Source organism: Chanos chanos, chromosome 16 (assembly GCF_902362185.1).
Source record: "Chanos chanos chromosome 16, fChaCha1.1, whole genome shotgun sequence".
NCBI classification, from domain to species: domain Eukaryota; kingdom Metazoa; phylum Chordata; class Actinopteri; order Gonorynchiformes; family Chanidae; genus Chanos; species Chanos chanos.
The window spans coordinates 18,515,983-18,532,277 of NC_044510.1; the positions used below are offsets into that span (position 1 = coordinate 18,515,983).

The 16,295-nt window shown below is 39.6% G+C and overlaps 1 protein-coding gene across 2 annotated transcripts; it reads left to right on the plus strand.

The window, feature by feature from the left end:
• Positions 1 to 1,075: 1,075 nt before the first annotated feature.
• Positions 1,076 to 13,532, plus strand: nme4 (NME/NM23 nucleoside diphosphate kinase 4). 2 transcript variants are annotated; one of them, XM_030793181.1, is made up of 5 exons: positions 1,076 to 1,089; positions 8,263 to 8,377; positions 9,325 to 9,426; positions 9,600 to 9,712; positions 11,955 to 13,532. In XM_030793181.1, the coding sequence occupies exons 1-5, from the start codon at positions 1,076 to 1,078 to the stop codon at positions 12,073 to 12,075; spliced, it is 465 nt and encodes a 154-aa protein (XP_030649041.1). In that variant the 3' UTR covers positions 12,076 to 13,532. The 2 variants fall into 2 exon arrangements, with proteins under 2 accessions (XP_030649041.1, XP_030649040.1); XM_030793180.1 differs by lacking the exon at positions 1,076 to 1,089 and adding an exon at positions 6,451 to 6,690 and having other exon boundaries at positions 8,247 to 8,377.
• The last annotated feature ends 2,763 nt before the right edge of the window (positions 13,533 to 16,295 follow it).

The window sequence follows — 16,295 nt, forward strand, 5'->3', positions numbered from 1 at the left end:
TTGTAGTTTGACTTGGTCTGAGCATTTAATCCAAATTCGAAATCTCTTCCAGCGTTTGTCAAACACCAATCTAACGATCAATTTGGCGAAGTGTGAGTTCGGCAAAGCTACCGTAACATATCTGGGTAAAGTAGTCGGAAGAGGGCAAGTGCGCCCTAGAGGCAAACATAAGTATAATTGCAGAGTTCTCGGTTCCAAAAGACCGTCGACAACTACGTCATTTTTTAGGAATGGCAGGTTATTACCAGAACTTCTGCAGGATCTTCTCGTCCGTCGTTGCCCCGCTGACTGATCTGCTTAGTCCCAAACGTGATTTTCATTGGTCTGAGTCATGTGCGCTGACTGATCTGCTTAGTCCCAAACGTGATTTTCAATGGTCTGAGTCATGTGCGCTGACTGATCTGCTTAGTCCCAAACGTGATTTTCAGTGGTCTGAGTCATGTGCGCTGACTCACCTGCTTAGTCCCAAACGTGATTTTCAGTGGTCTGAGTCATGTCAGTGGGCCTTCGAAAATGTAAAGGGCCTTCTGGTTAGTGCTCCCATGCTGTCAGCTCCCGACTTTTCGAAATCATTCCGCCTTGCAGTTGATGCAAGTGATTCTGGAGCTGGCGCTGTCCTCCTCCAGTGCGGTGTTGATGGTGTAGAGCACCCAGTTTGTTATTTTTCTCGAAAATTTATTCTGCAGCAACGGCGTTATTCCATCATTGAGAAAGAGGCGCTGGCCTTGATTCTGGCCATTCAGCATTTTGAAGTATATTTAAGTCCTTCGTCTTTCCCCATAATTGTTTACAGTGACCACGATCCTTTACATTTTTTAAACCGAATGCGCATTTCTAACCAACAACTCATGCGGTGGAGCTTAATACTACAACCATTCGAACTCGAGATTCGACACATTCGACACAAAGATAATTTGGTTGCTGATGCGCTCTCGAATTCGGCCCATCTTAAACTTAGTTATAGGCTTCATCACCTATATTCTCTATATGATTATAATTAATCTATATATATGTATTTATACCTTACCTAGAATATTTGAAATATGCTACTGTATTCCCATCTTGGAGTAGTGAGATGGCTGCACAAAAGTAAGTTATTTGAGTTAGTTATCATCTGCTTTTGGTTAGGTTCTAGTTACAGCATTTGGTATAAACTGATTGCTCTTTATTTTTAAATGCATAAGGCTTCCTATGGAGACAAGAGTCACCATTTTGGGGTGAGGGTGTTATGTTCCTCTACCCCTTAAGGTGTCACATTTATTGTGACTACCCCTGCTGGTGGCTTGCTTACTCTATTTCTCTGTTTTTCTATTCTTCCAGGCAGGTAGGTGTCACCTGCACAGTTACCTGTCTGGCTCACCTGAGCATGGTTTGCTCCTCTCTATAAATAACCCCAAGCCGGGCTTGAAGGGGGGTGGTTTATCCAGCGGCAACTGTAATCTCTGAGCCAGGCTGGGCTGATAAATGTTTTGTTTTCAGTGCCTTTCAGTTTAATAAAACCCCCAGATTTTGAGCTGAACTCTGTCTGTGGCCCCTTTATATTGCGGTTGGTGTGGCTGGCTGTAACACAGTATATGGATGTATAGATGAAAGTGTAGAGATGTATAGGTGAAAGTGTACAGATGAAAATGTACAGATGCATAGATGAAAGTGTATAGATTTATAGGTGAAAGTGTATAGATTTATAGATGAAAGTGTATAGATTTATAGGTGAAAATGTACAGATGCATAGATGAAAGTGTATAGATTTATAGATGAAAGTGTATAGATTTATAGGTGAAAGTGTATAGATTTATAGATGAAAGTGTATAGATTTATAGGTGAAAGTGTATAGATTTATAGGTGAAAATGTACAGATGCATAGATGAAAGTGTATAGATTTATAGGTGAAAGTGTATAGATTTATAAGTGAAAGTGTATAGTGTAGATGTCCAGTGTGTTTGTTGCTGCTGCTTTCTCCTCCATGACGCCAGGCAGTGACACCAGTCCAGACTCATCCTTCCAGGCCAGAGGTGCGTTCAAATTCGGCAAACAGAGGCAAACGGTTGTGAATTGTTTCAAACGTTTTTTTGTTTGCTTTGAGTTCACTGTGAGCGTTTGTGAACACACACAAACGGTCTGAGTAAGTAGTTCTTGGTGAACAGACATGGACACTGGACTAAGGGAGATGTGTGCCCAGATGGGAGTAATACCAGAAAATATCCGTAAGTGTTCGATTTTATTTAATCTTCTTACAATAATTCAAGTGGTTAACTTGTCTGTCAGTTACGTTGATACTCTTTCTGAAAGCCTCTTTTTTGTATGCTATCGTTATCAATCCTTAGCATTAGCTAAGCGATTGCTCTCTCTGGTCGTTAATTTAGGCTAACTGACATACATCACATACAGCTAAAGCGTTAAGTATGTAAATTTTGAAATTATTTTGAAATGGTTGTTATTAGTAATCTAGATGATTAATGTTGTCGGCGAATGCTGACCTACACAACGCTCGCTAGCAGCTCAGTAAAAGTTAACGTTATACTGTAACAACATACAGCAACAGGCTAACTACACAGTCACATTACAGTTACCAATTTTTTCTTTGTAACTTTAGAGGACTTCACCCAGCCCGAGGACATGGTGATGGGCAACATAGTTGCAGTGGGCAAGTCAAATGCTGTTAGTAAGTAAACATTTGCTAGCTCTTATTAATGTCAGCCTATTCGAGATCATCAATAAGTTGTAAGTTGTCCATTATGCTTCCTTATCATTTGTTTACTGTGTAATGTAGATAATTGGCCCCATGCTGCAGTGCTACTTTTAATTGAATCTTGGATGTCTCTAAGAGAGAAATTTGAGGGACTGGTCATAAACAAACAAACAAATAAATAAATAAATAAATAAATAAATAAATAAAAGAATCCTACTAACCTTTTCCCTATATCGCAAGTCTTGTGTTTATCGTTTACTGTCACAGAATTCCAGGAGCATAATACAGAGGGTAATTAATGTACAGCCTTATTGTGATCTCTGTTTATGAGGCAATGGGATCTGACTGATGCACTTATTGTAAGTTGCTTTGGCTAAAAGCGTCTGCTAAATACCAAATTGTAAAGCGGAAGCAAGTCTGGGAGATGGTGGCTGAGATCCTTAGGGGCAAGGGTTACAATGTTACTGGCAGATGTGTGACAATAAGTGGAGGAATCTCAAGCACAGGTAAGCAGATAAATGCAAATTCTATACAACACATGGAGCTGTCCAATTTCATAATAGGATGTGTATCATTAAAATTGAGTTGATTGGTCATAAGCTTAACTGAGAATGATTCTGAGTTATCCCCCTGTTTTGTGTGCATTTTTGTTAATGAATAGATATAAAACCATCCTTGATGGTCACCAGAGGACGGGACAGGGTCGGCGGAAGTGGGGATTCTTCCAGCTCCTGGATGAACTTTTTGCAGGGGATCCAGCCGTGACACCCATTGCTGTTGTCTCCTCACTGCCACCACTCACAGCCCCCAAAATCAGGCAACTACATCTGGCCACACTTCCCTGGCAACCCCATCCGTGACCCCCTCAGCAACATCCCATGGCATTGCCAATCAATCTGGTGTTGTGAATCCCCAGCAACGACCAGTGTCATGCACACCTGTTCTAAGTGTGGTGCAGTCACCCTGTGACCCAACAAGTCACATAGTGGAAGTTGTTAAGGACAGGGCTCAAAAAAGATGCTGTGAAAAAAACACTGAAAGATTAGATGAAATTATAAAACTTCAGAAACAAACAATAGAGATTCAAAAAGAAAGAAATGACATTTTAAGACAGTTCACTGCTGCACTTGCACGCATGGCTGAAAAATAAAAGGTTTTATTGCAGTCATTTAGTTTAGTTAAATGTATCATCTATTGATGTATTAATAGTGTGAGCTATTTTTATAAATTCATTGTAACAGTTTATTATATATTTGTTCTATTATTTATTTATGCACTGTTGTAACTAATGAGTATTTTCGGCATTAAAACTTTTATTTTATACAACTGTAGCACACTCAATGTGGACTCTTGTTGAGCTATGTACATTGTTAAATCTCTTTTGGCGCTCTGTCAGATGACCATTGTCCCTGTAAGGGACAAGCAGGTTGGTCTCTAGAGGGTAGGCTGAATCACTTAATAGATGGTACTGGGCAGGGAGAGGGTGGGCATTCAGCATTGCCTTTAGGTCGCTGTTTCTGTACACGCGCGAGTCGTGCACTGATCCAGCATTGCCAGTATGAATGTGTGTGAAGCGCAACTGGCTGTCGCACACTGCCTGCAGTCGAATACTTGCATGTCCCTTTCTGTTAATAAAAGCATCCCTGTGTGCTGATGGACCTTTGACGGATATATGGGTGCCATCAATACATCCAGTGACACCTGGGAAGCCGCCCTTTCTTTCAAACCTCTCTGCAACCAGTGGGTACTGCTCAGGTGATGGCCAGCAGGTGTATTTTGGCATCAGTGCAGTAAGGTTTTCAACTATCTGAATGAAATAGTGATGCAAACTGCCTTTGCTGACCCCAAACTGATCAGCCACCCCTTGAAAGGACTCTTGGTTTGCCAAAGAGTGTTGAAAGTATTTGCACTTCAGTGGTGGGTTCAGTATGTTGGTTGAGATGTGGTACTATCTCTTGATAAAGTTTCTTAAATAAACCAAAGGCTGTAGCTAGCTTAATGCATTTTAATGCATCCTTGTATTATATTGCACTGAACTAAAGTAACTTAAAAAGAGTAACAGTATTTTCAACCTGTTCTTAACCTTAGCATCTACAATTAGGCTTAAAGATTTTAAACATTTTAATATAGGCCTATGTCTAAATCCTTACTTCGACTGTAGTCCTATGCATCCGAAAGTGCGACCTGAATGTAAAATCGTTGAAGGTGGGTATGCCTTCGGTTACGTAGCCCTCTATTCTCCTTGCATCTATTGGTTTCCATTTCAGTACGCTCTGTATCAAATCGACAACATCTAGCGTGTTTTCCTCCGTTAAATCATCAATAATAACAGAGGCTGCAGCTAATACAATTGCCTTGTTCGTTGCCATCTTTAATGGTTTAAACCTAACAGTTTGGAATGTTCACACAAAACCGTTCAAATTGAAAAGTTTAAAGAAAACCCGTTCGCCTCTGTTTGCGGAATTTGAACGCACCTCAGGTGCTGCTGCACAGCTCTGACTTCTCCCTCGGCACCGGCTGATGAGTCCAGAGTTTCGGCACCGGCTGATGAGTCCAGAGTTTCGGCACCGGCTGATGAGTCCAGAGTTTCTGTACCGGCTGATGAGTCCAGAGTTTCGGCACCGGCTGATGAGTCCAGAGTTTCTGTACCGGCTGATGAGTCCAGAGTTTCTGTACCGGCTGATGAGTCCAGAGTTTCTGTACCTGCCCTCCCCCTTTGGCAACAGGCAGTGTAAATAGCTGCCTGTCAGATTCGAATATTGAAATCTGTCTTTTGGACTTTGAGTGCATATTGAGAAGTTGACCTGGTGGTGCTTTGGAGGTCAACACTGGACAGAAAGAAGGCCACTGCAATATGAAGGGCACTGTGCTCGTGAAGTCTGATTTCTTTGGAAACCCACAGTTGACAGATCTGACACCAGAAGATCTGTCCAACGCCTAGATTAAATTTGCTTATTCCATAGCTGTATTCCCTATTTTCTATAACTGTATTCAGTACACTCTGTAACTCGATTCACTCTACCATAAGTACACTGAATATATGCCGTCTATTAATTGTTCTCTGATGGTACTGACATAACTTGAAAAATCAACCCTGTTAGCCTATTAAAGACTCACTTACACTCACACATACACACAGAGTACCGTCTCTCAGACACTCACTGACACTCATACACATAAACACAGAGCAAAACACTAACACACACAGTGCAGTCTCTCCAAAAGCTCATGGAAACACACCTAGACTACGTTATCTCAGACTCTTTCTAACAGAAAGACACTGTGTGTCAGAATCAGGGCCAGTGTTTTGCTTAACTGGAGACATGATCTGTACAGTTTCTGTGGCTGTGTATGTATGTGTGTGCTTGTGGGTCTGCGGGGTTTGCTGAAGAGATATTTTGGTGTTTAGGAACTGCTTGAATCCAAACAGGAAACAGGGACTTAGTGTCAATTAAGCCATTACATTCTGTCACGTGTGTGTCTCAGGAAAAGACAGACAGACACAGTTTCTGTGTGTGATCAGTCTTCCCACCATAAACTTAACTTTGATTGGTTGTGACGATTTGAGTGTTCAGGTGAGTGACCTATGTGTATTTGCTTTTATTGCGCAAAATTGTTTCCAAATGTTTTTCAACATTGGTTACTGTGTCTCTCTGCATTTGAGTGTGTGTGTGTGTGTGTGTGTGTGTGTGCGCGTGTGTGTGACTGCCCTAAATAGTTCGGGGCAGGGAGGTTAAAAGGGAAGAACTCTCTCTGTGGTGAACAGAATGTTTGTGTCACTGAGTAAGTTTCTGCAGACTGTAAGGCAGATTCTTTAGGGAGCAGCACTTTTTCTGTCAGATCCGCTTCCTCTCTCGTTACACTTCATTTCTTTTTGGGTTTATTCATTTCTTTCACCATGGTTCTCATTCCACGGTGCTTGGTGATCAGAAGATTTTCCCCTCTGGGATTTTGTGCCTACAGGACACAGTACTATCAGCACAGCTACACTGTTAACCCAGGTGAGTGTGAAAGATACAGTGTTAACCCAGGTGAGTGTGAAAGATACAGTGTTAACCCAGGTGAGTGTGAATGATACAGTGCTAACCCAGGTGAGTGTGAATGATACAGTGTTAACCCAGGTGAGTGTGAACGATACAGTGCTAACCCAGGTGAGTGTGAAAGATACAGTGTTAACCCAGGTGAGTGTGAATGATACAGTGTTAACCCAGGTGAGTGTGAATGATACAGGGTTAACCCAGGTGAGTGTGAACGATACAGTGCTAACCTAGGTGAGTGTGAAAACTTGTGAAGAGTGGTGTGTGAGAGAGAGATAGAGAGCACAGGGTAATATAAAATCTACACGTAAAAGTCTAATTAAAAGAACCTTTTATTTTCATTCATTTGTGTTTAAATATTCTCAAAACAAATCCAATCCAAAGGTTATGTGTTTGGATTCTGAAGATGATGGTGAAGAAAAGTGTTAGTTTTGCTAAAATACTAATGTCTGAACACTTAACATGTCAGAATTTGTTTCATGAGGGAATGTTCATTTTAGAGCTGAAACATTTTCTCCCAACACTGAGGCCTGTGCTTAAGTGAAGAAATGTTGATCAAAGCATTTGTGTTGTTAGTTTTTTTGTTGAAGATGTTGCCCCTTTGCCGTTTTACGGTTGAGATGTCTCACCCTTTGCGGATGCCCACGCTGCTGAGTTGATTCACTGATTAGTTAATGTCTTTATTTCTCACGTGCTCTAATTGGTTGTGTTCAGTGAGTTGTTATTACATTAGTAGTTGAGCGTGTAAGTCAGTCTGACTGTGCCACTGGAAGAGTAGTATAAAATAAGAGATTATGAATCCTCTCGTTACTTTTACTGTAACAGATTATAAATATTCTCCTTCTTGTGACAGACTATAAATCATTATTTTCTCTGTATCAATATCAGTTTAAAATGCTCTCCTTACTGGACTAAAAAGTCCTCTATATACTGTAATGGATTAGAAATGTTTCCCTTACTGTTACTGTAACACATCATAAATACTGTCCTTACTGTAACTGAAATGGATCATAAATACTCTCCTTACTGTTACTGTAACACATCATAAATACTCTCCTTACTGTTACTGTTACAGATCATAATACTCTCCTTACAGAGAATGCAACAGATCATAATACTCTCCTTACAGAGAGTGTACCGGATCATAAATACTCTCTTTGCTATTACTGTAACAGATCATAAATACTCTCCTTACTGTGAATGCAATGGATTAGAAATCTTCTCTGTTACTGTAATATATTTTTTATTCTCTTCTTAATATTAGATAATGGATTATTACTGTAATGGATATCCTTACATGACACAATTTCCCATCATCTTCATTATTACCATGCACAGAATCCATTGTGTGAAGACAAGTATATGGCACATAATGACATGCAGATATGGTTAGATTTTTTTACACCTGTTTCTCAAAAAAAAATAAAATAAAAATAAAGTAGAGAGAGAATGGGATCAACTTTGCAAGGCATTTGACATGTGTTTATTCACATGCATGTGCATGTGTGTTCTTGCTGTAGATATCCCTGGCATTAGAGAGCAAACCTTCATTGCAGTCAAACCTGATGGTGTACAAAGACGTCTGATTGGTCAGATTGTTCAGCGATTTGAGCAGCGTGGCTTCCGTTTGGTTGGTTTAAAAATGGTCCAGGTGAGAGAGTTCTTGATACAAAAATGAACCAGCCATCTATCCATCCATCTATCCATCTCTCTGTCCATCTCTCTGTACATCCAGCCATCCAAAAGTATTTTTACTGCAAGCAAGCAGAAATACATACAACTGTATATGACCGTTTTGAGGGTCAAGCCTGAATCCTGAAAAAATCCTCTTGTAGCCCTTTCACTGCGTGGAGCTGGGAGTCCAGGTCATGCAGACGCTTTCTGTGTAGTGGTAAAGAACAAAACAAGTGTCAAGATGTCAAGGACAAATCACGTCAGGCTTGTTCACCGAGGTGTCAGGCCCAGTTTTCTGTAAAGCTGTTTTGTGATGATGCGAACTGAAAAACGCAATATAAAACTAATTGAGAAACAGTGTGAGTCATATTTGAGTTCAAATTGGAGTCTCAAGTCTCGAATCAGTCTCTGTGTGACTTTCAAGCAACTCGTACAACAGTTGACAAATCAAGTTGCTATCTCCGTGCAGGCGTGCTGATGAGTGTCACTCTCGCTCTCATGGTTGGTCACACATTCTCAGGTGCATGTTGGCTGAATTAAACAAACAGTATTTTATATTGCAAAATAACACTGTGCTACTCATGATGTGACACAATAATGAAATTCTACACAGGGGAAACGAAAAGAAAATATTAAAATATGTGAAATACCACTGCTCTAATATAATACGGTACATAATATTTAAAGACTATTATTCACCAGTTTCACTTCCTGCAGGCCTGCAGGGACCAGTGCTTCTAATGCTAATATAATTGTAGTAATTAAAATAATACTAGTAATATATAAAATTCTAATACTAATAATAATCTCTGTTTATGTGTGAGAGGGTATCTGTGATGTACATGAAATGTTCTGTGTAATACCAGTGTGTGTGTGTGTGTGTGTGTGTGTGTGTGTGTGTGTGTGTGTGTGTGTGTGTTTTAGGTCTCTGAGGAGTTGTTGTCGCAGCATTATGCATGTCTACACAGGAAGCCATTCTACCCTAGCTTGCTCCGGTACATGACCTCTGGCCCCATTATTGCCATGGTAGGAGCCTTTTAAAAATCTCTATTCAATTCTCAGAGTTTATAGAAACATACTCGTGCACTCCTCTCCAAATTAATTATGGAGAATTTCAAGTCAATCTCTATAATCAGGAACTACATTATTATGAGTATTTTAATTCTGTTTAAATTAAGCTGCATGTGTGTGCACTCCAGGTGTGGGAGGGGCATAATGTGGTGAGGTCATCTCGTATGCTCGTTGGAGAGACAAACCCTGCTGAGGCTGCACCTGGAACTCTAAGAGGAGATTTTAGCGTTCACATCAGCAGGTACACACACACACACACACACACACACACGCTAATAGTACTGAAGAGCTGAAAACTTCTCAGCTGTAAGCAGCATATGTTTATGTGTGTTCATATTGTGGACCTGATTGTGCTTTTCAGCTGTAGAGGTGTGTGTGTGTGTAAGTGTGTGTGTCTGTGTATCTGTGTGCGCGTGTGTTTCAAGTGAAGTAGAGCTTTATTGTCATCTTGGCCATGTACAGAGCAGCACACAGCAGAGATGAAATGATGTCCTCCACGGACCATACAGAGCAACACAGACAGACAGCAGCACATTCAGAAAGACAGTCTGAATGTGCTAAACAGGAGAATAATTAAATTCATATTGTTAATTATGACAATAATTAACAATATGAGTGTGCGTGTGCCTGTGCATGCACACATATTTCTATGCTGAAAGAGCACTTTGTGCACTGTACAACTGTGTATTTTAGAGTTTTGAAGGTGCATACAGGTGACTGTGTCATGGCATCTCATCCTTTTAATACACTGGAGATGGTACGTATGTTCATATTTAATGGAGATGGTACGTATGTCCATATTTAATGGAGATGGTACGTATGTTCATATTTAATGGAGATGGTACGTATGTTCATATTTAATGGAGATGGTACGTATGTTCATATTTAATGGAGATGGTATGTATGTTCATATTTAATGGAGATGGTACGTATGTTCATATTTAATGGAGATGGTTGTTCATATTTAATGGAGATGGTATGTATGTTCATATTTAATGGAGATGGTACGTATGTTCATATTTAATGGAGATGGTACGTATGTTCATATTTAATGGAGATGGTTGTTCATATTTAATGGAGATGGTATGTATGTTCATATTTAATGGAGATGGTACGTATGTTCATATTTAATGGAGATGGTATGTATGTTCATATTTAATGGAGATGGTACGTATGTTCATATTTAATGGAGATGGTACGTATGTTCATATTTAATGGAGATGGTTGTTCATATTTAATGGAGATGGTATGTATGTTCATATTTAATGGAGATGGTACGTATGTTCATATTTAATGGAGATGGTATGTATGTATGTTCATATTTAATGGAGATGGTATGTATGTTCATATTTAATGGAGATGGTATGTATGTTCATATTTAATGGAGATGGTACGTATGTTCATATTTAATGGAGATGGTATGTATGTTCATATTTAATGGAGATGGTACGTATGTTCATATTTAATGGAGATGGTTGTTCATATTTAATGGAGATGGTATGTATGTTCATATTTAATGGAGATGGTACGTATGTTCATATTTAATGGAGATGGTATGTATGTATGTTCATATTTAATGGAGATGGTATGTATGTTCATATTTAATGGAGATGGTATGTATGTTCATATTTAATGGAGATGGTACGTATGTTCATATTTAATGGAGATGGTACGTATGTTCATATTTAATGGAGATGGTATGTATGTTCATATTTAATGGAGATGGTACGTATGTTCATATTTAATGGAGATGGTTGTTCATATTTAATGGAGATGGTATGTATGTTCATATTTAATGGAGATGGTACGTATGTTCATATTTAATGGAGATGGTACGTATGTTCATATTTAATGGAGATGGTACGTATGTTCATATTTAATGGAGATGGTTGTTCATATTTAATGGAGATGGTATGTATGTTCATATTTAATGGAGATGGTACGTATGTTCATATTTAATGGAGATAGTACGTATGTTCATATTTAATGGAGATGGTACGTATGTTCATATTTAATGGAGATGGTATGTATGTTCATATTTAATGGAGATGGTATGTATGTTCATATTTAATGGAGATGGTATGTATGTATGTTCATATTTAATGGAGATGGTATGTATGTTCATATTTAATGGAGATGGTATGTATGTATGTTTGTATTCAATGGAGATGGTTGTTCATATTTAATGGAGATGGTATGTATGTTCATATTTAATGGAGATGGTATGTATGTATGTTTGTATTTTATTGGAGATGGTATGTATGTATGTTTGTATTTAATGGAGATGGTATGTATGTTCATATTTAATGGAGATGGTTGTTCATATTTAATGGAGATGGTATGTATGTTCATATTTAATGGAGATGGTTGTTCATATTTAATGGAGATGGTGTGTATGTTCATATTTAATGGAGATGGTATGTATGTATGTTTGTATTCAATGGAGACGGTATGTATGTTCATATTTATTTCATATATTCCAGGAATGTTGTCCATGCCTCAGACTCTGTGGAAGTTGCCAAGAAGGAAATCGCTTTGTGGTTTCAGCGCTCAGAGTTGATTGAGTGGGAGACTTGTGATCACGGCAGCATCTACCATCCTTGAGAGGGACAGCGAGTGAAGCAAAAGGAACATCACACAGACATTCTACAATCCATGTCTTTAAACCGTCCTCTTGGGACACCACCACTTTGCCCTCCAGCCTGTTTCTTTGAATCCACAGACATTGTCCCTGAGCTGATCTTATTGTTTTTTGCTCTCTGTTCAGCCTGTACTCTGTGTCTCTCACAGTGTCCTGTAGATGTCTGTACTTAGTACAAATACAAACTGCAGCTCTGATTTCAAAAGTTTTGACAGATCACATCACAACAGGCACAGACGTTTTAATCAGACTTACTGTGTTATGTAAGAAAACTCAGGACTTGGTTTTACCCACATAGAAGAAGCTACAGATATGTCTTTATATTTTAACAAAATTTTAATCATACTGTTTTACTGAAAGACCATCTGACTTCCAGCTGTGTGGGATGCCTTTCAGTTTTATAGATTTTTTTCTGTACTGTAAATTATTCAGTTCATAAAAAATGCTTTCTTCATTGTGACTAAGATGAATTGCTGATATCATCAATTTGTAATATCAGGGCATGAATATAAATAATTAACATTTTTATTAAATTCTTGTCATTTGTTCTACAAGTGCATACATGTTCATACCATCATTTTGCTTAAAAAAAAGGCTGAGGCAGAAAGATCATATAGAACTTGCATATCAGACAAAAACCCTTTTGGTTTGAGATCATATTTAGAGCACAGGTGTTGAATAGAGATGCACCGATCCGACTTTTTCAGTCCCAATACTGATACTGATACCTGGGCTTTTGGTATTGGGCGATAACAAGTACCGATCCGATACCAGTGTTTAATTAATAAGTTGTATGCCTAACTGAGTGGAAGAGAATGAAATGTAAACATTAAATCACAATGAAGTCACAAACTAGGCTAAGAAGGAAGCCCTCGTTTTCAACAACAGTCAGGGATTGCTCATCCAGAATAATTCGAGAACCTGTTTTGTTATATTTGTAGTTTTCATTTTCTCGCGTCTTTGCAATGCAACCGACAAAGTTAAATGCTTCTCTGAATCATCCCCCTTTTTTGTTTGGTTGAACTCATGTTCTTTTGCATGATACTTATGGAGGTGTTTGATTAAACTGGTTGTGTTATATTTTGCAATGCTACCGCCACCCCATGAAACCTTGGCTTTGCCAGCAGAGTTTGCCAGTGATTACCAGTTTTAGCCTGGTAAAACTGATAAAAAAGCGATAAATTAAAAACTTGCCAGTCAAAATGTGAGGTAATAATGCTGATATATAATGTAGCTACAACAACGGCTATCCCTAAACAGGACATTTGTGTTTTGACAGTGCTGACCACTGACAGCACTGCAAGCTGCAAAGACACATTGGACACGTTTGATTTCGAGTCAGCAGCCGGGGACTTTCAGATGTTACAGGTTATAGATGTTTCATAATAGCCTACATTTTAGTGGCTAATGTTGAGGTTTTCCTCAATCGTTACTGTTCATTTTGCTTAATCGTTACTGTTCATTAAACAGTCAAACTGATTTGAGGTTGCTGTCATTCTTTCGTCAACCTAGGTGCACATTATATTTGTGTTTGTAACATAGACTGTTTTTGAAACATGATCGGTAAGTTTAATTTGTCTGGTAAAATAAATTCTTTCCGGACATCGGACAGGCAAGAAAAAATCCTAGCGGAAACCCTGCTTTGCATATATTGCAGGTAGCCATAGAACTTGTTGGTGTAGCGAGTGTGAAATACCTCTAAACTGCTGACCCTTTGTTGTTAGCTCCCTCCATGCTACGTTAGCTTTCCTTCTAACAAAATTTATGGGTCTACGGGTGCACTGCTTCTAACGACATGCACACATAGACATAAGCATAGAATAACACAGAATTGAATCGGCCCCATAGTCACAGATACTGATCCAGTTATTTGAGTGAGTATCAGGCTGATATCCGATATCAGTACCAGATTGGTGCACCCCTAATATTAAACACGCCTCTACCTCCTCTGCAAAGTGAAAATGACAACTGTAAACCTATAAGGGTCTGTTGTTGTTTAATGTATCATTCAAATGTAAGCCCTTATGAGGTTAGCTACTTAAAATTTATTTTAAGATATTTTAAACATTAAATGGTCACACCAGACTGTGCTTCACTCACTTTTCCAGCCCATTTTATCAGATTTTTTTTTCTCTTCTCTACAGGACAAGATTAAGGTGTTTCAGGAGACCCCAGAAGTTCAAGATACTTCTTTTGTGTTTTGTGTTAAAGACAGATAAACAGAAATAAGGGGGATACCCCCCTCTAAAATTAATTATTTATTCATTTTCATCTTTTAACAATTATAGAGAACACAGAACTGAGGGAAGGGGGGAGGGGGCATACTACTACTACTACTCCTCCTCCTCCTCATAACAAAAATATAAAAAAATTAATAACAATGAGGAAAAAATAAAGAAAAACATAACTATAGAAGAGAAGAAAATTAAATAAAACAAAATAAAATGTTACAGTTACAGTACACGTCTCTTTTCTACATAGTCAAGGCACATAGTCCAGGCTGGGTGGATGGACAGAGGTCCATAAGGGGTTGCCATGTCCTCAGGAAGATATCCCCCTCATTTGTTAAAGAATAAGTGCACTTCTCCAGTCGCAGTGTTTAATTCGGAATTTTTTGGAACAAATTAAATGTTGGACGTCTTTATCAGTTCTAGTTGAGCAAGATGCAATTCTTCGCTATATATGATATTATGCCAATCCTCTTGACAGATATGGGGTCTAGTGTCCTGTCCAGATCTGTACCAAAGAGGTACCATATGAGTGTAATGTCCATAGGAATTTACAAAACCTTGACAGTCAGTTCGTGAACCGCATTCCAAAAGTGTTTTAATTTTCATGGATAACTGACCCTGTACATATTTTGCAACAATGACATCCAGAAGACGAATTGGGATACATCTTATATAAATGGACCAGGTGGGGTATATCCCGTGCATAAATATTGTAATGACTGGAATTTATACAAGGAGACAGAGTTAAGATTCAACCATTCATTGACAAAGCAAGTACTGAACTCAGTGGGTACAATTCAGGTATGCCATCTTGATAGAGACAAGGGTAACTCTATCTCTATGACTACAAGTGAAAATGCAATGAACATGAACACACAAATATTGTCGAATACATCACACTGTTAAAACACAACAATAACAATAACAACAACAACATCAAAATAACCTAAGAATAAAGCACAAAGGTAATCCTGCAAAGCACACTGGGTAATTATGCTAAACTCTACATTACTTTGTTAAAGACTCATTACCAGGTAGGTCAGCTGTTAGCTCGGTCGCTATATTGCCCCCACCCAAGGAGTCAGCCATCCCTGGCGACTCCCAGAGTCCACACACAAAGTCCCTCAAGGCTGATGGTAGTCTGCATTGGTGCTGCGAGGCCTAGGTGGTGAGTGTAGTGGGGAGACAGCAGGTGAAAGCAAGGGCAGAGAGGGGGGGTGCAAAAGAGTCCTCCAAGTCATCTGTCTCCGGGCTCGGTAACTGAGAATGGTTCACGGGGGCCCCAGGGAAGTTGGTGTTTTCATCCTCACCTGCAATGACTGATGGCCCGGCCAGGGAGCGATATGGGGCCAATCGATTGTGGTGGAAGACCACCATACAACGTTGCTGGCCACCCATTCGTGCTTTGTACACAATGTCTGACACCTTGTGGAGGACCTCGCATGGCCCTTGCCAGTGGCTGCAGAGCTTAGGTGATAATCCTTTTCTAACTGGGCAGTGAACCCAGACCTGGTCTGCAGCTGCAAAGTCCTTCCCATTGCTGTGGCTGTCATACACCCACTTTTGTTTTGCTGCTGCTTCTCCTTGTGCCATGCGAGCGAGCTCATGGACCACCCTCAGCTGGTCCGGCAGCTTGCACAAGTATTCCATGCTGTTGCCTCCCTGGATTTCTGGCTCTGGTGGGGCACCAAATACTAAGTCCACCGGAATTCGTAGCTACCTCCCTAACATGAAGGCAGCAGGGGTGCAACCTGTGGACTCATGGACTGCTGTCCTGTAGGACCATAGAACCAGGGGGAGGTGCGGGTCCCAGTCACACTGCTTGCTGTTGTGGCGGCACTCTGATCAGGGACCGCATATGCTTCAGGACATTTTGTGAAATAGTCCATGGCCACTAAGATGTAGCCGTTCCTGCCATCAGTGAATGGGAAGGGGCCAAGGAAATCCACACC

Excerpts from the sequence above, each read along its gene's own strand:
- nme4 (XM_030793180.1), top strand. The coding sequence starts at position 6,588 with ATGGTTCTCATTCCACGGTGCTTGGTGATCAGAAGATTTTCCCCTCTG. Across the intron at positions 8,378-9,324 it reads TTGGTTTAAAAATGGTCCAG|GTCTCTGAGGAGTTGTTGTC; the intron begins GTGAGAGAGTTC and ends TGTGTGTTTTAG. Across the intron at positions 9,427-9,599 it reads CTGGCCCCATTATTGCCATG|GTGTGGGAGGGGCATAATGT; the intron begins GTAGGAGCCTTT and ends TGTGCACTCCAG.